At 40.1% G+C, this 22,638-nt stretch overlaps 1 protein-coding gene and 1 long non-coding RNA gene across 2 annotated transcripts; both read left to right on the top strand.

The window, feature by feature from the left end:
* The first annotated feature begins 624 nt into the window (after nt 1-624).
* On the top strand, nt 625-4,347 carry LOC119489838. Its single transcript, XR_005207267.1, has 2 exons — nt 625-2,723; nt 4,139-4,347. It is a non-coding gene; the product is annotated as an uncharacterized LOC119489838 (long non-coding RNA).
* Nucleotides 4,348-7,085: 2,738 nt separating this feature from the next.
* tfe3a (transcription factor binding to IGHM enhancer 3a) lies at nt 7,086-22,175 on the top strand. Its single transcript, XM_037772704.1, has 11 exons — nt 7,086-7,677; nt 11,285-11,383; nt 12,069-12,134; nt 12,401-12,566; nt 12,867-13,052; nt 13,228-13,326; nt 16,651-16,771; nt 17,556-17,612; nt 17,792-17,867; nt 18,142-18,289; nt 18,738-22,175. The coding sequence occupies exons 1-11, from the start codon at nt 7,538-7,540 to the stop codon at nt 19,110-19,112; spliced, it is 1,533 nt and encodes a 510-aa protein (XP_037628632.1). The 5' UTR covers nt 7,086-7,537; the 3' UTR covers nt 19,113-22,175.
* The last annotated feature ends 463 nt before the right edge of the window (nt 22,176-22,638 follow it).

The following is a 22,638-nucleotide window of genomic DNA, read 5'->3' as shown; positions in this document are numbered from 1 at the left end:
CAGCTGCGGCCATGTTGGCTCCACGGTTTAGTTTAACAGCTAAAGGGGTGAAGATGAAAAAAACAATCCGATATTTTAATAAATCCTCTCGTTCTCTGTCAGATGTTTCCCATGCTTCCAGCCTTTGCGCTAAGCTAGGCTAGCAGTTTCCAAGGCCTATGGAAGGAGGCTGGGATACGGGCGGACACGTGTCTTACGGTATGGGGTATAACCAGGGTCTGAAATTAACTTTTTTCACTGCCTGCCACTGTGGCAGATAAGTATTTTTTTTGTCTGCCACTTTTGAAATCTCTGCGCTAAATGAAGGAATAACATTCTAGATCTGATGTCATTCAATGTTCGGTACATTTTACACAAAAAACATTATAGGCCTATGCATGGTAAATTACAGTGTTTGAATTACACAATCCGGGGAAGCCCTATTTTTCATCTCATAATAATAATAACTCAATGGCACCTCTGTTACCGTTAGTATTTAACCAAGCAGGACTGTGCTGCCCACCGGCTGCTAACAGATAGCATTACTAACTCTCCTCCTGTTGATTTCAACACGGATTTGTTGTTCACAGTGTCACATTATCAGGGAAAAAATAGGGTGCACCCCTCAGGTTTAGTAGCGCCATGCTGTTGAGAGCTTTTTTTTCTCTCCGCCGTGGCTCCGGTCCAACACAAACTGAAACATGATACAGTGTGTGTATGCGCCATAGTGCTAGCGTTTTCCCTGTCTGCCAAAGTGGCGGATGGCCTGAAGATTTTATCCGCCACTGTCAACAATTTACCTGTATTTGGCGGGTGGCGGGTGCTAACTTAGGATCCTGGAGCTGTGGTCGTGCGTTGCAATTGGTTAAATTTCGGCGAGTGCAGACCAGATTTTACTGCACATGTGTTGTACCCCAAAGATATGACGCGTTGATGAATCGTGACCTAGCCTCCTTCAATAGGCCTTGGCAGTTTCCCCCTGCTTCAAGTCTTTGTGCTAAGCTAGGCTAGCAGTTTCCCCCTGCTTCCAGCCTTTGTGCTAAGCTAGGCTAGCAGTTTCCCCCTGCTTCCAGTCTTTGTGCTAAGCTATGCTAACCATGTCCTGTACACAGAGATGAAACAAAATATTTTAAAAGCTGGATTTGTGAAAATGTTGGAACTTTTCCTTTAACTCCACAGCTTTGTCAGTAACATGATGCTCAGTCTGATTGTGGCTCTGGTTGTCACAGTGTGTTTTTAGCGTGTTTTTGGTGTGTAAAGCAGACTCCAGTGGTGTGTTGTCCTCTCCTCCCTCGCTGGGAATGGAAGGAAATGGCCAGTAACTCAGCCTTATAGTTTCCATCATCACCAGTTGTCTCGATGTGGTGAAAAACATTTTAAATTTCAATCTGAGTGACTTGTGTTGAGCAGTTGTTGATTATTTTGTATGACTTTTATTTTCATTCTGTTTTTCAGAGACTTTTGCAGACTGGTTCTAACCAGTCCTGACTGGTTCTGACTGGTTCTAACCATTCCTGACTGGTTCTGACCGGTTCTGACTGGCTCTGACCAGTCCTGACTGGTTCTGACCAGTCCTCACTGGTTCTGACTGGTTCTAACCAGTCCTGACTGGTTCTGACTGGTTCTAACCGGTCCTGACTGGTTCTGACTGGTTCTGACCAGTGTGTGTATGATAACAGTGTGTAGTATCAGTCCAGTGTGCACTTTCTCTTCATGTGCCAAAGTTCGTATTTAAAACTATACAGTATTCAGTATACAGAGCAAGTGAAGTTGTTGGCTAATATATCAGATTATGTTTTAAGTATTTCTTGTTGTTACTTTGGGCTGGATACCAGTTTATAGCCAGTTACAGTCTCTTACACCAGTTTGGGACGGTTATAACTAGAGATGAACATAATTAAGTTATTACACAAATTACTTTTTTTAGGTGCGAAATTAACAGATTTCTAATATGTGGTTGATTTCTAAGAATAACACCTGTGAGGCCCCGCTAATGCAAACTAGCTATAGCTAGGAGGCTAGCGCTCCAGATGACTCGCCACACTTAATAATAAATATAATGTAATTATTGAAAAAAACAGAGGCAGTGTATATTCACAGTAATTCAACAAGTTTGGACTCCCATGAACATGAGTTAATGTGATGAGTTTATTAATTTCCATTTAAATGTTAGCGAATAACTGGACCTGCTTGTCTGTAGTTATAACCGCCTGTTAGCAGAGCCAGTTAATGCCTGTTTTGACCAGTAAGATCAAGTTTTAATTGGTTTATTTACAGCCAGTTTGAACCAGTTAGAGCCACTACTAGCCAGCTGGAAACCAGTACAGCCAGTCAGTATGAAGCTACTACCACAGCTGGTCAGAACTGGTTCTGACTGGTTCTAGAGCTGGTTCTGTCACACTGGACTGTCATCAGTATTTTGCCTTACAGTTTCTGAACTTTATTGAACTTTGCTTTGTGCCAAATCAGACGACTCGGATCGCTGTCAGTGTTCAACAGTTACTGTCTGTTTTTGTATTTATTTGTCTTTTTTAATCCAAAGTGTTATTATTGTTTTCTTTTTTTTTTACTTCCTGATATGATCTCAGTGGTTTTCATCCTTTCAAACTGTCTCTGATTCCTCCTCATCAGACGGTCAATGTGTTATGGACTGTTATGGGCTGCTGTTACCATGGAGACCTTCACTGAGATGAAGCTGAAACAACCAAATAATGTTGATAAACCTCTAAATATCACCAAATATGGTAAACAGATTTATAATATGGAGCTCTTTGGAGGTGCAATGTGTAATACTGAGGCACATGCTCCAAACCACTATGGGGCAGCAGTTCACCTCTACTACTGGCTCCATACGATCTACATTACAGTCACCTGTTATTGAACAAAGCCAACTACTAACAGCAGGGCAAGAATACGCAACATTCAACCCTCCACTCGGCGGCTCCGGAGAGGGACCTTCAGTTAGCGGTTAGCTGTAGCAACTTACATTCAGCCAGTGCAAACCCCAGCACCAGGGGTCTGATCCTCTCGGCGGTGGAGAGGACGAAACAAAAGAACCGCTGTGTGTTCCAATCCACGTACTTCCTGAAGTACACTTCAATGTAGTACACTGTGTGCACTCTGAACTTACTTGAGTAGTGCATGAATTTCAACGGGAAATATCTTCTTCTTCTTCGGGGTTTTACGGCAGCTGGCATCCTTTGTGTTGCATTGCTGCCTCCTTCAGGTTTTACCCGTCCACTACCCGCCAAAATATGTCTGCTTTGTTGATCAAGAATACACAGAAAATGAAATCAAATGAGTAGACGTGAGAAGTTATAACTTACATCTATAAGGTACGTTGTTCAGCACCGCAAAAGCTCCTGCATCATATGCCGCCATTTTCACATGTTTGAATAGTGGTCGTGGTCCCACCCCTTCCGCGACGTAGCCAAGATGGCAACAATTGAGTGTGAAAAGTGTCCGGCGTTCCACACTCAACGATTTGACCGTTTTGAGTACAACATCCGGGTACTTCGAGTGCTCTGCATTTTGCCATACTTCACAGTGTGAATGCACTTATGCACTGAAAATAGTGAGTGTAAGTATGAAAGTACGCGGACTGGAACAAACTGTTAGTGTTTTTCTCATTTCTGCCACTTTGGATCTAATCCAGTAATTAAACTCTTTAACGTACACGCGTATGTGTACATGTATTACTGACAGCCCTCGGGGCAACTCTACTTCCTGGTCCTCTCATGTTGGACTGAGGGCAGATTGGACGCTACAATGACTCACTGTCACCTCTAGAGGTACAAGTGGTATTACAAGACAGGCCGGACTGGGGCTAGCTGGTTAGCATGCTTATTTCACTAGATAGCTCTGCTACACAACACACAGACGGCTTCTTTTTGCCACGTATTACACATTGCACCTTTAACAGCCAATCAGAGGAGGACTGGGCCGTGATGTCCTTTAGTTGAACTATATCATTTTTGTGACCAGTGAGCTCTTTATCTCCTGACATGTTGCTATAGTAACCGCTGGGTTTCTGGAGCCGCGTGTTGCCACGGTAACCAGCCAGGCTCTTTCCACAGTGTTACCTTAGCAACCACTGCGCTCTAGTTACCATGACAACAACATCCACCACCATCATCTCTCTCTCTCTCTCTCTCTCCAGGTGTAACAGCAGCATGGTTGTGTATTCTTCTTCTTCCTGTTGTACTTCTGGTATCTTGTTATTAATGATTATTGAGTATTGATTGATTGATTGCAGGTTATTGGTTAGTGGCCGGCCACTGCCTTCCATCCTGTTTCCCATCATGCCCTTCTGTAAGAACATGAGAACTGTTTATGAGGATATAAATGAAATAAAAACATAAAAACTGACCACATGACTGGAAGTACATATACTACTACTGCTACTGTTATTACTACTACTATGGACATGAAATGACTATTTAAAACTGAGGAGACATAAATGAAGAACTGGAATAAATAAAAGTTAGAGAGTAACTCCAGCTAAAGGTTTGATATATTTTACAAATATATGTTTTCATTTAGATGGGAGGAGGGATTGTAGAAATATGATATTCAAAATACAACTAAACATATCTATTTTTCTTTGGTATTTTTACATTTGTGAAAATTAAATTTTACCAAAATAAAAATTTATTTTATACAGAAAAAAACATGAATGTCTTTAAATCATATACATACCGTAGATACTAAATGTGATATGTTTGAGTCAATTATAACGATACATTCTATACATATACTTTACTTTAATTATAAAGGTCTAAGTCCATTTACTCAAGTACTGTACTTAAGGTAGGCTACTTATACTTTACTTGAGTATTTCCATGTTACTTTCTACTTCTACCCCACTACATTTATCTGACAGCTTTAGTTACTTTACAGATTCAGATTTTACAAAGAAACAATATTATGAGTTTAGAAAACATGATGTTGCAGATTAAACTGAACAGTATGTCAAAAAAGAAAAGAAAAAAAAGCATCAGTAATCAAAATCTAAAAATAACACACAGGCTAATACAACAATTAATGAGTAACTTTACCATTTTTAATTCTAATTTCATGATATTATGCTGATAGTACTTGTGTACTTTTATTGCAGAGACATTTTGAATGCATGTTATACTGATTTAATGTATCTATTATTATTATTATTATAATTATTATTATTATTATTGTATTATATTAATTTTTATTTATTTTTAAATTAAAAATAAATCACTTTTGAGAAAGTACTTAAAGGTCCCATATCGTGCTCATTTTCAGGTTCATACTTGTATTTTGTGTTTCTACTAGAAAATGTTTACATGCTGTAATGTTCAAAAAAAACTTTATTTTCCTCATATTGTCTGCCTGAATATGCCTATATTTACCCTCTGTCTGAAACGCTCCGTTTTAGCGCATTTTGACGGAATTGCAACAGAATTGTGTTGCTATGCAACAGCTTAGGTCCATGTTTACTTCCTGTCAGCTGATGTCATTCACATACACTGCAACTAGGAATAAACTGGGACACATTTAGAATGTTTACGTTTAAAATTATGTCAAGGGTCTAAATATTGTTTATTCGTGAAATCATAACTTGTCTCAAATGCAGAGTTTCTGAATACGGGCTGTGTGTATTTCCCTGTGGATTGAGTGTTTTGATACTTTCACAGTATTTATATAGGACTTAAGCCTGCATTATAATAAAAAAAAACATGAAAATCTCACTTTTTTATAATATGGGACCTTTAAATTAATTAATGTATTGAGTTCTGTATGTGTGACGTCATCCCGTGCTGATGAAACGCTCTGTAATCACCTTAGAAACCCCCCAGAACCCCTAAACCCTCCTCTCATAGTTCGATCCTGTCCTCGGCCTCTGATTGGACGGCTCTCCTGTCAGACTGAGCTCGGCCGATCAGTCGAGGTGGTCTTACGTCACCTCGGATTTCCCCGCCACACTCTCGCTGAATTCCCGTAACAGTAGAAAAGAAACAAAAACAAACAAGATGGCGTCTGAGCGCTGACGTACAGCAGCAGCAGCTCATTGGCTGGCAGTGAGCAGAGCAGCAGCTCATTGGTCCAGAGGAGATCAGTCCAGTGGGTTAGACCCGCCTACTGCACATGACTGACACACAGAAACAGAACAGGTAGAAAAGACCTGCAGAGCTGAGAGATTAGTCCTTGTTAGCAGAGTTGTTTGAGTAAAGCAGATGGTATCTCTCTCTCCTCTCTTTTTATCCAACAATCCCTCCGTAAAATAAATAAATAAATAACACTATAATTCATTTGATTATCATATAAAAAGAATATTTTAGCAGATACTGGACTTCATGGAAGTGAACTACACCTTCAGATTAACATGGATAAAAGATCAGCTTTTGGTGATAAATTCATACCATAAATATTTTTGAATTAATTTCTTCTTGTCATTTGTATATGATTTATTTAATAATTATGTATTGAACATATATTTAGTTCACTGTGAAATAATATTTTCTGTAAAATGTAATTCCCTTATTGAAGGACCAACAGGCTGCCTCCTCCCAGTCTGACAGACCAGCAGCAAACTGGGTGGAAGTACAAACCCTTCAGTTGTTTATTGGCCTAAAAGTCTTTAAACACTGAACATATCCAGTATATACAACGGAGTAATAGGGCCACATTGAGGGAAAAAAAAAATCTGAGATTTTATTACGAGAATAGTCATAACTTTTCTCGTAATATTCTGACTTTATTTCCTTGTAATATTACGACTTTTTTTCTCGCAAAATTATGACTTTATTCTCGAAGTATTACGACTCTTTTTCTCGTAAAATTACGACTTTATTCCCTTAATATTATGACTTTTTTTCTTGCAAAATTACGACTTTATTCTCGTAGTATTACGACTCTTTTTCTCGTAAAATTACAACTTTATTCCCGTAGTATCACGACTTTTTTTCTTGTAAAATTACGACTTTATTCTCGTAAAGTTATGACTTTATTCTCGAAATTCTCCGATTTTTTCTTCCCTCAATGTGGCCCTAATACTCCATCGTAAATCTAAACCTGGAAAATACTACAATACAATACGTCTATCTCCACGTATACAGTTAGATTTGAATAGTTAATTTAAGTTCAATATAAATGTATCATTTTTTATTATTTATATTCTTGTTATGGAAATATTTAAAATTAAGAAGAACTAAAAATGTCACTTTTATCCTCCAAGTTGTGCAACACAGTCTGGTTGAGCTGTCTGATCTGTGTGGTGTATATCTATGTCCACAGCTGCTCCTTGCACTTGAACTCTGTCTGTCTGTCTGTCTGTCTGTCTCTCTACCTGTGTGTCTGTCTGTAGTTCGGTCTGTACTTCGGTCTGTAGTTCGGTGTCAGACTGCCCTGGTGCCGCTCAGTTTAGCAGCCGTGAGGAGGACTCGAACCTACGACCAGAGTTTGTTTAACATGCTGCTGTGATTCCACTCTGAGACTTTGATCCTGCGGTGGCTGCTGGGTAATAAAGCTTCTCTCTGAGCTGCTCAGTTTGTTCGTTAAAACGCCTCTTGTCTCTGGAGAAATGTCGGCTGTCAGCTCGAACCAGATCCAGAACCGAACTGGAGCCGGTCCAGAGCTCCAGGAGGAGGAGACCGGCGGGATCCTGCAGCCGCAGACCGTGTTTGTCATCCTGGACTCGGCTGAAACACTCAACCTGGTCCGGTGAGTCCCGGAAGTTCTGGGAGGCACCGTTATTCCTGCTGCGGAGACAACCTCACGCCAGACTCCGTTCAAAAAGCAACGTTTTTTAGTCCGATTTGCTTATTGGTACAAAAACATATCTATCTTAACATAACTGATGATATATCTCAGATCTTTGGAGTGTTCTGGTTCATTCGGCTTATAAATTATAATCCAAACAAGTTTCCTTAATAGTATTTTATTAAGATAACACGTTTATGAGCCGTCATTGGGTCGCAGTTGAGATGAGTTACATTACCAGAGGTATTGCTTAATAAAGTTCAATTTCTTATTTGAATACGTTTTTCTATGTGCCTTTGAGCAATGCCGAATAGGAGTATCGTTCCTAAAGATTAAAGAAAACACGTAGTCTGCTCTGTAAAAGCGTTAAATTAGCAGAGAAGAAAGTTAATATTAAATTGCAGAAGTTTTGAATGAAGTTTGGCATGGCTGGCTCTATGTATCTGATAGGCTAATTTACATAAAGCTGCTAGTTAAACCAGAACTATCATAAATGTTGAGGTTGATGATGAAGATAACAGTCAGTCAACTGGACAAAGTGCTAACGGTGGTTTTAAAATGTTCAATCCAAATATATAATATATCATAATCTAATAATAATAATAATAAATGAAAAATATAATCCAAAATATGACATGAAACCTTCAAAAGTATTCTCTAAACATTCGATGTCTAATTTTAGATGTCACTTAAATTATCTGAGAGGCAAGTGAACGTAAAATCGCCGAAATCATGTATGGAGTTTGGTGTGAAGTGCTCTCTGCTTGTGTTTCCATAAAGAAGCAAGTTAAAATATGTCAAGTTGTAATGTTAAAATGCTGAGTGTGTGTTTAGATGATGATGATGATGATGATGAGGACGACGACGACCTGTCTGAGGTTGATGTTGTTACTGTTTGACCTTTGACCTCTGATCCTCTGCCTCCTGGTGTAGTGAGTCATCCATTAACGCGCACACACACACACACACACACACACACACACACACACACACACACACACACACACACACACACAAACATAAATGATGTGGGGTGAGACAGAAAACAAAAGTAAAAACAGAACGATGAAGAGTCTTTCAGTCTCAGGTTACTGCTCAGCTGGTGAAGAGGAGGATTTGATGAAGATGTTGAGGTGAATTAGAGGATGAAGGTGATGAAGAGCAGCGTTGTGTTCAGTTTTTTTCTGCTCTTTCAGACGTTTTTGTCTCAAACTGCTTCCAGGTGTTTTTTAAAACCAGAAAAACAACCTCTGCTCTTTTTTTTTAACAACAACAATTTTTTACAGTGTGGACTGTCTGTTCAGCTGCATCCCATTTAGCAACGAGCTGCTCCTCCAACCTCTCCTCTCCCTCACATAGATCACACGTATTCTCATGGAGTTTTAACATGACGTTAAGATGATCAGTTTCATCATCATATCAATATCGATTGATAGGAAAACAGTTATTGTGATGAAATATTTGGCCAAATCTGTTGCTCATTTCAGAGAAGGAAGTCCAGATCGGCCCAACGAGTCCTCAGATAGACTCCCTCTTGTTTTACTGGATATTAATATTCTTCCTACCATGACATTTGCCTCTCATGCATGAAAATAAACCTAGAAAATATTCAGAACAAATCAGCCATACAAAACGTATTAAACATATCTCCTCCCACATTTTTTGCTCAATTGACAGCAAATTGTCTCTGCTGCATCTTCAGACTGTCCTTCACAAACCATCCAGCCAGATCTTTGAATTATCAAAAATTAAAACCACAGTGCATCAAAGTGTTTTAGTGTAAACACTACTGTACACCGCTACTGCAAAGTGTTGCTAAATAAAGCTCCATTGTTCATGAAAATAAATGACAATATTTTGAGGTCATGGTAGATGTAGGGTGTTTAATTTCATAATTTTATCTTAAAAACTGCATTTTTTTACACTATTTTGAATTATATCCTCATCCTCATCCTCACCATTGCATTCAATGGAAATCAAATCATTTGTCATTTATGGAGCAATCAATCTTTATAAAATAAGTTACAGACATCTCTGTGTTCCAAGTTCTCTGTATTTTGTCTCAAAACAAATCTGAAACAAAAACATATGATAGCAATTTTTTTGGGGGGGATTTTGAAATAGATTTTTTTAATGCCAGAATCAATACATTTGCTTCATTTGAGTCTATGTGGAGGTAGAAGGAAGTAACCGCTTTTATTGTTGTAGTCTGAGTAACGTGACGTCATATCCGTTCCGTATCCTTTAACCAAAACAAACTGCAGCGAGCCGAAACGAGAAAACGGCGGTGGTTCTACATGGATACGACCTGCACCCTCACATGATAAATCCGACGAGGTAAACACTACACATCCAGTAAAGGATGGAAACACTTTGGGTTTCACACATTGTAGGAAAAGCAGAGCTAGACATCACGGCTAAAGCTGCATGCTAACTCTGTCATGGACAGGAAACGTTATCGTATCGCGGTAACGTGCGGTTAAGCCAGCCGTCACTCTCATCTCCGTGGTCAAATGGGCTGACGCTATAACTGTAGAGCACCCATATACTGACATTTATGTTAAATGCATTCAAACGGCCCCGATGGAGCTGACCATGGATGTATAAAGAGAACGGAGCTGACGGGAGAGCTAGAGACGGACTTGGAGAAGTTAGAGGAAGTATACACGTGTGACTACGTCCGGTTTTCAAAATAAGGTGTCAACGTTTGTGTTCACACCTTAAACTCTGCTGTTGTTACATAAAGAACACTTTTTATAGTGTAGGAGGAGGCGTGTCTGCAGCTCCATGTGGAGGAGGAATCAGAGGAAGTGACTCAGCACACACACACACACACACACACACACACACACACACACACATACACACAGGAAGTGGGATTAAACTGAACTGCTGACACATTTTGTTCCTCCACATTCTTCATCTCTTGTGTCTAACATTCACATATTTCCATCAGCAGATGATGATTGAGCTGTCAATCATTATATTTATATTTATATTATATATTATCATTATATCTCTTCCTGTCTGTCTGTCTGTCTCTCAGTCTCTCAGTCTGTCTGCCTGTCTGTCTGTCTGTCTGCCTCTCAGTCTGTCTGCCTGTCTGTCTGTCTGTCTGTCTCTCAGTCTGTCTGCCTGTCTGTCTGTCTCTCAGTCTGTCTGTCTGTCTGTCTGTCTGTCTCTCAGTCTGTCTGTCTGTCTCTCAGTCTGTCTGCCTGTCTGTCTGTCTCTCAGTCTGTCTGTCTGTCTGTCTGTCTGTCTCTCTGTCTGTCTCTCAGTCTGTCTGTCTGTCTGCCTGTCTGTCTCTCAGTCTCTCAGTCTGTCTCTCAGTCTGTCTGTCTGTCTGTCTCTCAGTCTCTCAGTCTGTCTGTCTGTCTGTCTGTCTCTACCTGTCTCTCTTCCTGCCCGTCACAAACTCTGCATTTGTAAAAACTGTATTAGTAGAAAGAAGTTGGAGTTTTTCACATTAACTTCAATAACCGTTTGATTACAGCACCATCTGGTGGAGGTTAGAGGAACTGCAGCTGCTGATTGGTTCATTCTGTATGTCTCTCTGTCTGTCTGTCAGGGTGGAGTCTGGTATTGTCGCTGACATCGAGGTCGACAATCTGCTGCCGTCTGACGTCGACACCTTCTATGAGATCAAGAGTCAGCCAATCGGCATCAGGTAACACACACAGCCCCGACCTCTGACCTCTGACATTGGGACTGAGGGTTCAGGGCTGAAGGCCTTAGGGGGGACACTGGGACTGAGGGTTCAGGACTGAAGGCCTGAGGGAGGACATTGGGACTGAGGGTTCAGGACTGATGCCTGAGGGGGGACACTGGGACTGAGGGTTCAGGACTGAAGGCCTGAGGGGGGACACTGGGACTGAGGGTTCAGGACTGATGCCTGAGGGGGGACATTGGGACTGAGGGTTCAGGACTGAAGGCCTGAGGGGGGACACTGGGACTGAGGGTTCAGGACTGATGCCTGAAGGGGGACATTGGGACTGAGGGTTCAGGACTGATGCCTGAGGGGGGACACTGGGACTGAGGGTTCAGGGCTGAAGGCCTGAAGGGGGGGACACTGGGACTGAGGGTTCAGGGCTGAAGGCCTGAGGGGGGACACTGGGACTGAGGGTTCAGGGCTGAAGGCCTGAAGGGGGGACACTGGGACTGGGCCGTTTGTTTCCTGTTCATCTATATTATATTGTTTCCGATAAAGAGGTGTGATGTCACCTTTCTAACTGCCAGCATGAAGTCATGTGATGAGAGATGATGTCACAGATTTCAGATGATGTCATCAACTTCATTACAGGAGGCTCTCTCTCTCTCTGTCTCTCTCTCTCTCTCTGTCTCTCTCTCTTTAGTACATCAGCAGCAGCTTCCTCTTCTCCCTCCTCTTCATCCTCACTGCCGTCAGCCATGTTTTCCAGGTAACACAACTACTACAACAACAACAACAGAATAATAACAACACACAAAAAAAACACAACAATAACAAGTTCTTCTCTTCTGTTCTCCTCCTCTGTTCTCCTCTGTTCATCTCCTCTGTTCACCTCCTCTGTTCTCCTCCTGTTCACCTCCTCTGTTCACCTCCTCTGTTCTCCTCCTCTGTTCTCCTCCCCGTTCTTCTCTTCTGTTCTCCTCCATTTTCCTCCTCTGCTCTTCTCTCGTCTCCTCCTCTGTTCTCCTCTTGCAGGGTTTTGATGCGTCAGGATCTGATGCGTCAGCAGGCTCTGGAGGAGGAGCAGAAGGAGGCGCAGCAGCAGCAGCTCCTCCGCTTGACTGACTCATCCTCCCCCATCTCTGTCTCAGTGTCTTCCTCCTGCAGACCTCCTGCTCAGGTCCCTGTGGAGGTGCTCAAGGTAGGAGGAGGAGGAGGTGGAGGAGGAGGTGGAGGTGGAGGTGGAGAGAGGTGGAGGTGGAGGGACGAGATGGAGGAGAGAGGAGAAAGGGAAGAGGAGAGGGAGGGACGAGAAGGAGGAGAGAGGGGGAGAGAGGAGGAGGAGAGGGAGGAGGAGAGGGAGAGAGGAGGAATGTCAGTCGACAGTGTTAGCGGACAGAAAATATACAGTAAATATTTTCCAAAAACCGTGGATCCTACATTTCCCATAATGCACCTGGACAGCTGTACTGAATACTGTACCTCCCTGTGTGTCTCTCAGGTGCAGACTCACCTGGAGAACCCCACCAGGTATCACATCCAGCAGGCTCAGAGGCAGCAGGTGCGTCAGTATCTCTCCGGCACCAAGACAGCCAATCAGGAGCCAGCTGGACTGTCGCCAGGCCCCTCCCCCCACCTGAGCTCCGCCCCCAAACTGCAGCCTGCAGACTTCATCCACAAAAGCCAGGTAAATGCATATAAATATAATGTATATGTATATACATAAAATAATATATATATATATATATATATATATATATATATATATATATATATATATATATATATATATATATATATATATATATATATATACACACACATACAAATACAAATATCTGATCTGTGATTGGTTCGTTCAGATGGAAGAGACAGTCATCGATGACATCATCAGCCTGGAATCAAGCCTGAATGATGAGTATCTGACATTGATCGACTCTGGACTGCAGCTCGCCAATACGGTAAAAATACACACAGGAAACAACTAGAAAACACACTGGAAACATTCAGGAAAAAATCCAGAAAACATCCAGAAAAAAATCCAGAAAACATCCAGAAAACACAGGAAACATCCAAAAAACACACAGAAAACATACAAGAAACATCCAGAAAACACACAGGAAACATACAAGAAACATCCAGATAACAAACAGGAAACATACAGGTAGCATCCAGAAAGAATACAGAAATCATCCAGAAAAACACACATGAAACATCCAGAAAAAAATACAGAAAACATCCAGGAAACATCCAGGAAACATCTGAGTATTTTTACTGTCTGGTATTAGTACTTTCACTGTAACAGAGTATTCTCACAGTGCGGTGTTGGTACTTTCACTGTAACAGAGTATTCTCACAGTGTGGTGTTGGTACTTTCACTGTGACAGAGTATTCTCACAGTGTGGTGTTGGTACTTTCACTGTAACAGAGTATTCTCACAGTGCGGTGTTGGTACTTTCACTGTAACAGAGTATTCTCACGGTGTGGTGTTGGTACTTTCACTGTAACAGAGTATTCTCACAGTGCGGTGTTGGTACTTTCACTGTAACAGAGTATTCTCACGGTGTGGTGTTGGTACTTTCACTGTAACAGAGTATTCTCACAGTGCGGTGTTGGTACTTTCACTGTAACAGAGTATTCTCACAGTGCGGTGTTGGTACTTTCACTGTAACAGAGTATTCTCACAGTGTGGTGTTGGTACTTTCACTGTAACAGAGTATTCTCACGTTGTGGTATTAGTGCTTTTACTGCAGTAAAGGATCTGATTACTTCCTCCCTTCATGGTTGCGTCTGTATTGAATGAAACTTGCTGCAGTATTTTATATCACTTCAGTTTTCCAGACTTCCTGGTTCCTGCTGGTGGCGGCGGCAGTGGGTGGAGACACTGAGTGTGTGTTAACGTGATAAGCTCACTGGGAGGTTTTTCTGTTTCTTTCTTAAAGAGACGTTTCCCCATTTTTCAACAGTCGTCCAAACAGAAAGAGGAAGAGAAGCTGTGTGTGTTAGTGTGTGTATGCACATACATGTTTATGTGTTTGTGTGAAATCAGAGAAGATGAGGATTCTAGTTTTACTGCCAGACCATGAGAAGAGGAGGGTTAAATCTGAGGTAAAGAGCTTTTCTTGTTGTTTCAGGTCAGTTTGAGTGTTTGACCTCTGACCTTTGACCAGCTCTGTGCTGCAGACTCGTGTTACTGATCGCCTTGTCTGTTTTATTGATCAGAGGTGGAAGAAGTATTTGGATCCTTTAGTTAAGTAAAAGTGTTATCAGCAAAGTATACTTAAAGTATCAAAAGTAAAAGTACTCCTTGAGCAGATAATTATTAGTATACATTAACATAGAAGCAGCATTTTAACCTTGTAATCAAAGTAATCAGTAACTCACATAAATATTATGAACATATATAAATATTATGGAGTAGAAGTGTATAAAATAACAGAAAAATGTGTCAACTTGGACTTTTAATGCTAGTTTCCATTCATTATGATTATTATTATAAATTAGATGCATTCATTTGCTTTCTTTTCTAATCAGTCTGAAGTTAAACTGCACAACAGTCAGAAAATACATGTAGAGAACACGCTGATATCTTCCTGTAAGTCCAGTCTGCTCTGTGTGTGTGTGTGTGTGTGTGTGTGTGTGTGTGTGTGTGTGTGTGTGTGTGTGTGTGTGTGTGTGTGTGTGTGTGTGTGTGTGTGTGTGTGTGTGTGTGTGTGTGTGTGTGTGTGTGTGTGTGTGTGTGTGTGTGTGTGTGTGTGTGTGTGTGTGTGTGTGTGTGTGTGTGCGTGTGCATGTGAGTGTGTGCGTGTGCGTGTGTGAGCGTGTGTGTGCATGTTTGTGGTTTCCTTTGTTCATTCAGCAGATTCCACAGTTTTTCTGGAGGAACATGAACTGACTTCAGTTCAGATCAGAGCCTGAAAAACACAGTACAGCTTACTATTATACTATTTAGATGTGTGTGTGTGTGTGTGTGTGTGTACATATATATATATATATATATATATATATATATATATATATATATACATATATATATGTATGTATGTATATATATATATATATATATGTATGACACATTTTGTGTGTATATACTGAATATATATATAAAATAGATTCAGTATATACACACAAAATGATGAAAAGCTGTTGTGTAGCGGGTTAACCGAGGCTTTCACTCTGAGATTTGAGGCACATTGATACGTGAATATTCACTGTCAATGTGCTAAATGGCTAAATGATGCTGGTGACAGGGACTAGCATGGCTAGCTAACGTTATTTTGAGCGGGAGGCTGCTGCAGTGATACAGTCATACATTAACGTTATAACAGCAACTAAATCTCAGCCTCTAGATCAAACAGTTGGCTAATAATTCGTTGGTTATTTAATGAAAATCATATTTTTCCTTTATTTTATCTCCATTGTAATCTCCATGGTAAAATTGTTTAGTTTACTTACAATTTATTCATTTTCTTTAGCTTCTTACCTTTCAAAGGAGACCAGATATATGCATCTAAGCCTTCTTTGAGGAGCTAGTCCTGATTCATTTTGAGTAGTTATCTGAGGCGTTTTTTTTCCGAGGAATAGGGCGAGGGCGCAGGAGGTTAAGTATTAAACCTGAAACTCAGCATCAGTAATTATCTTAACTTTCCTTCTGTGTTTTAGCTCGTTGATTAACCGCTTCTAATTTAACAAACAGGAATGTTCTTCCCCTTTTAAGTCAAAATACAAACCCCAAATATGATAAACGGCTTTCAAGTGAAATAATCAAAGACAGGAATATGGCTAAAGAGCCTTTTATTTTATTTAGAAAATAAATGAATAAGTGAACGCAAAATAGACCCACTTTAAACCCAGTTTCTTACAGGATTCCCTCTCAAACACAGAACTGGAATCAATTAAATAATCAAATGACAAAACATAAAGTTTTTGTTCCAAATACATTTTAGATGCAACAAATATAAGTGGCCCAACGTTTGTATAAAAGAGATGAATGCATACGCACTTGTCAAAATTACAATCCAAACATACGTCAGATTACATTGTCGGTTTAGCCTATCCCCGATGAGGTCTCCAAACTACGTTTTGTCACGAAAACACACACGAGAAGTGATGGGCATACTCATGCTTGTTGACGTGTTCACGTAATAACCTTTTTCCACACGTCTTTACCATTTCTCCTATGTGCATCAGCCAATCACAGCGCAGGATGCTCTGGATGTTCTCAGCCTCTGATGGTCACTTTCTCTGTCAGTCGCTGATTCTGTGCTCTAATTGGTCTGTTGCAGCTGCCGGTGTCGGGGAACATGCTCGACGTGTACGGCGGTGGCGGAGGAATGGCCACGCCCACCATCACCATTAGCAACAGTTGCCCGGCCGACCTGCACGCCATCAAGAGGGAGGGGAACGGTGGGTATCACACACACACACACTTCTATATTAGTGAGGACCTCTCATTAACATAATTAACATAACCTCAACCTGATTGGACGAGAAGATTATAATGTTAGCAGACTGCTGATTGGTTTAGACGATGATGACCTCAGAGCTCTGAGAGTGAAGCCCCTCCCCCTTGTGTTTCCCTATTTTCTGCTGAAAATCTGTTCTTCTTCATTTTGATGAGTCAACATCACGACTTCCTGTGAACACACACACACTCGTCGTATTTTCCCACATCATCAGTTCCCACTTCCTGTTCAGTCAACATGGACTAAAAACACTTTCTGCTGTTTCAACTGAAAAAAAAAAGAGTTTTAAGCTTCTGAGACTGAACGTCTTGTTTAAAACCTTTAAATGTCTGTTAATGTATTTTTAGTCTTTAATGTTCGTCAGAAAACAAACATGATATATTTTGACTATTTTAAATGAAATTACTAAACATCAAATTTCTTTCTTCACTTTGGAAGTAGTGGTTTGATAAAGCAGTCCTGACTCAGGGTCCACTTAATAGCTTTTTCTAGAGCTTTCAACGAATCTCATGATCTTCATCAGCGGATGGAGTTTGCTCAGTTTTCATGGAGATGGATCTGTGTGAAAGTTTTTAACCTCTGTGTTGAACGTTTCAGAAAGAATCTGTTATTGCCGTTTTAAAAGCTGCAGGAAAATCTTTCCGACTTTTCCTACGCCAGTGAAATGTTTGTACAATGTTTGTTAAATGTTTCTGTTGTTGTTGTTGTTGTTGTTGTTGTTTTAGAGGTGGAGACCAAAGCTTTTATCAAAGAAAGAATAAAGAAAGACAACCACAACCTCAGTGAGTACTGCAGTATTTCTTTTTACTGTCTGGTATTAGTACTTTTACGGTAACAGAGTATTTTTACTGGGGTAGTAGTACTTTTATTTTTATATATATATATATATATATTGTATATTATATGTTGTATATTATAGCTATATATAATAAAATAATAACATTGATATTGTGTGTTTCAGTCGAGAGGAGGAGGAGGTTCAACATCAACGATCGGATCAAAGAACTCGGAGGTCTCATCCCCAAATCCAGCGACCCGTAAGTGAACCCTCCATCCTCACACTCTGCTAGAGTACTAATAGTACTAATACTTCAGTGCAGTATCACAGTACTTCATCACAATCACTTTATAAATTCAGTATAATATTTATTTCCACAACAACAAAGTCTTGTTTCTCTGGTTGACTGTACTGAAACAAATACTGTAGTACTGTGATCACTGTACATTGTGTTGACACAGAGATACAGTAATACTTTTTATTATTATTATTTATTATTTATTATTTAACAAGAACTATGATTGGTTTATCAGGGAATCAAGGTGGAACAAAGGAACCATCCTGAAGGCGTCGGTTGATTACATCCGCAAACTGCAGAAAGAGCAAAACAGAGCCCGAGAGATGGAGGAGAGACAGCGGAGGCTGGAGAACACCAACCACTCACTGCTGCTCCGCATACAGGTGAGGAGAACACCATCCATCCATCCATCCATCCATCCATCCATTTTCTTCCTCTTATCCTGCTGTATTGGCTTGTGGTTCCTGCTTGAATAATCCTAAATGTTTGTTGACTAGTCATTAAAATCACCACTTTGATTGGTCCTGGTCCTTCAGACGGGAGTGGGGACACTTTCCTAAAACAAACAACTAGGATACATAAAAAAGTTCTTTACATTTTTTATTTATTTATTTATTTAGTTAGTTAGTTAGTTAGTTAGTTACTTAGTTATTCATTTATTTATTAAGAGTTGACGTGACTTGATTGACAGCGAAGAAACAACCAACAGAATCTGATTCAGATGACGCTGAATCCTGATTGGTGCACAGACGTCTGTGACATCACAGTCAGTCATGTGAAATATCCAATCAGAAAACTGTGTTCATGGTGTGTTTTGTGTCTTGGTTGTAGGAGTTGGAGGTTCAGGCTAGCCTCCACAGCCTCTCTTCCTCCTCCTCCACCTCCTCCTCTCTGGACCCCCCGGCCCTGCTCTCCCCCCCGCCGCTTCACCCCTTCTCCTCCTCCTCCCCCTCGTCCTCCCTGGTGACCCCCTGCCTGGGTCTGGACGCCCTGAGCTTCGTGGAGCTGGATGAGCCTCAGGGAGCCTCCGCCGTCTTCTCCCCAGACCTGATGTCCGATGTGGGGCTGACGGAGCTCCACAGCCTGGGAGACATCCTGATGGAGGAGCGGGGAGGAGCGGTGATGTCCGACCCCCTGCTGTCCTGCGGAGCCTCAAAGACCAGCAGCAGGAGGAGCAGCTTCAGTATGGACGAGGACTTCTGTTGACATCATCACACACGCAACCATCCCATTGGCCAGAGCTGGAGGCAGGATGCCGCCGTGTGAGACTGACAATTGAGTTCAGTGTTGTCTCATCCTGTAAACGACAGACCGAGCAGACCAGAAGCCGATTGGCTGATAATGAACAAACTCCCAGCTGATTGGCTGGTAGAGGCTCCAGGTGTCTGCAGGTGATCAATAACTAAAAAGTGGTTTAAAGTCCGAAATTCAGATTAGAAAATTGAGAAAAACAAAATGTTTAACACAAACTGAACTCATTAATGATTAAATATGTTTAAATTATGAGATACTAATTCAAAATTTTGAATTAGTGTCTCATAATCTTGCTTTAAATCAGTGAATCAGCCCATTTGAACTGTTAAAACCTGCCCTCCTGACCATGCCCCCCATCAGTGATGTCACAGCAGGTGTTTCACCTGCAGCAGAATCAGATGATTCTCAGTCAAAAACCCCAAAGAACAAATGAGATGTTTGATAGTGAAATGATTCATCGGCCACCTGTTGTGACCAGTTTTAACCAGCAGGTGGCAGCAGAGACACGGCGGTCTTTGTACGGGTGTGAACTCACCTGTGACTCTGCTGCTGTTCTCAGGCCTGTAAATATGAACACATGGATCTATAATCACTGTGTGCTGGAAACAAACACAGAGGAGATGTTTGAGTGGAAGAATCTGATCATTATTGATGATTATTGCTCTTTTGTTACAGTATGTGCTTTACTTTGTGTTGGATATGTGAACTTCAGAGGAAACAGAAGGGAAACTGTAACGCAGCATCACTTAAACTAGAGGACCCCTTCAAGATAGAGAATATAACAGAGACCCCTTAAAGATAGAGAATATACCAGAGACCCCTTAAAAATAGAGATTACAACAGAGACCCCTTAAAGATAGAGATTATAACAGAGACCCCTTAAAGATAGAGAATATAACAGAGACCCCTTAAAGATAGAGAATATACCAGAGACTCCTTAAAGATAGAGAATATACCAGAGACCCCTTAAAGATAGAGATTATAACAGAGACCCCTTAAAAATAGAGATTACAACAGAGACCCCTTAAAGATAGAGATTATAACAGAGACCCCTTAAAGATAGAGAATATAACAGAGACCCCTTAAAGATAGAGAATATACCAGAGACCCTTTAAAGATAGAGAATATTCACTTTATGCTGGTGGAAACTGTTGGGATTATACACGCTGTACAGAGCCAGAAACAGGGTACGATAACGAAAATGGAAAAAAAGTGTGAAAATTAGCCATAAATCAGGAGAAATACGGGACAATTGTGACCCCGGGAGTCTCCTGGAAAAATAACGAGGCTTGGCAAGTATGAGCTAGATAGTTATCCATCGCCAAATTTCTAGCTATAAATAGCTATGATTGGTGGTGCTTGATTTAATGTAACTTTATTATTATTATATTTTTTAGTAGCCAATGGTTAACCCTGCAGTGTGGACCTGTGTCTACTCCCTCTAGCAGTGAGAGTAATCACTAAAACACTGTTGACGTGTGCTTTTATACGTTGACCAGCTGGTCTCACACAGCCAGCAGCTCCTCACAGCTCCTAAAACATCGACGCAAATTCACACATTTATTTTGTTAAACTGATCCCTTATTGGAAATCTAGTTACTTTCTCACCTGAAAAACACATAAAAACTTAATAGCATCTTTTTTTAAGGCTTAAAAACAGCTTTTTGGCAAGTAAAAGATAATAACCATGAATGTATTAACAAGGGTGCGACGGGTTACGCTAAGCTAAATAATGGCACTCAAGATGACGCAATGCAGAAGCACCGTAGTTCAGACAAAGAATAAGGTGAATACGGTGAATACGGTGACCCCCTCATGTATGTCCCTTGGAATAATGTGACCTAGCCTATTTTTTACACTTCTATAGTCTATAGTAGAGTATACTATAATATAGTTATGTGAAAGAACAACACAAGAGAAATGTAGAAAGATATTAGTGTTAAACAAGAGATATAGATTTGTTAGATTAGAACGTAATCTATGAACTATTTTAGATTTAAAAATTTAAATATTATTCGTTGAACTATGAAACTTTTTGTAAAAAGAAATATATACAAATTTTTATATAAAAATATTTTAAATTAATGAAAACGTTTCACCAGACCGGCAGTGTTAGCTAGATTTAGCTACTTCTCAGACCCTCTTAGCGACTTTATTTAAAAAAAAGTCACTAGCGACAAATTTAGCGACTTATCCACATCAGGGAAAAATATTGAAATATATTATTTTATAATTCATTCCCATGTATGCTGCTCAGAGTAATCAACAGCGCCGGGTCTCTCCTCTCCTCTGGCGCTGTAATGATAGCTACTTTCATTGGAAAAGAGTTTGCAGCACTGAGCTAAGTTAAAAACGTAAACTTTTAGGTATCATGACATACATACAGGTACATACATGAACTCTGACCTCTGCATTTAAGCAATCATTAGGAGCAGTGAGTTGCTGTAAAGCGCAACTTATGGGGTTCAGTGTATTGCTCAAGGACACTTTGATATGCAGACAGTAGGAGCCGGGGATTGAACTGGCAAACAATTTGTTCACTTCCTCTTTAGTTGACTGTGTGAAAGTTTGTAGATCCCAATGAGCTAGCAGCGAGCCAACAGACCTAAGTTAGCTAGCTGTTAGCTGTAGCTGTGTTATAATCTGGGATTCAGACAGCAAACTCATGAGGCAGCATGTCTTCTAATAAGATGCATCAGGACATTGTTGAATGAGTCCTGCATCAGAACAAAGCAAAACTGTAAGTGAGTTAGCATAGCTACCAACTCTGTAGTTGATTTTGTCAGATAAATATGAAGCAGGTCGTTCACTCAGCTGTTATCAGATTCTTCATAAAGGGAATTTTGTTCGTCTTTTTTTATTGATGTTATTCTGATTTATATTTGTGTTTACAAACATCCAGTTTATTGTTTATGTGGAGTATGTAGTCTGAATATGATCTGTTTAGATTTAGCATCATGTTTGTTTTTATAAATTCAAACTTTTATATAGAAATAAAGTCATTTAAGAAAAATAGATTTTGTCTTTTATGTTTTGTTTCCTCACAAACAGTTGCTCTCAATCTTTTCTAGAATAGCAATAATAACTATATACTTTTTTTCAGAGATTTTTCAGATCTTTTTTTCAGACTTTTTTGAGACGTTTTTCAGATCTTTTTTATCAGATCTTTTTTTACAGATTTTTTTTGTCTGACATTTTTCAGATCTTTTTTTTTCAGACTTTTTCAGACATTTTTCAGATCTTTTTTTTTCGGACATTTTTCAGATCTTTTTTTCAGACTTTTTTTTCGGATATTTTTCAGACTTTGTTTTCAGACATTTTTCAGATCTTTTTTTTCAGACTATTTTTGTCCGACATTTCTTAGATCTTTTTTTTTCAGACTTTTTTTTCAGACATTTCTCAGATCTTTTTTTCTGACATTTTTTCAGACATTTTTCAGATCTTTTTTTTCAGACTTTTTTTGTCCGACATTTTTCAG

This window comes from Sebastes umbrosus, chromosome 6, assembly GCF_015220745.1.
Source record: "Sebastes umbrosus isolate fSebUmb1 chromosome 6, fSebUmb1.pri, whole genome shotgun sequence".
Taxonomy (NCBI): domain Eukaryota; kingdom Metazoa; phylum Chordata; class Actinopteri; order Perciformes; family Sebastidae; genus Sebastes; species Sebastes umbrosus.
This window is presented reverse-complemented; position numbering and strand designations above follow the sequence as displayed.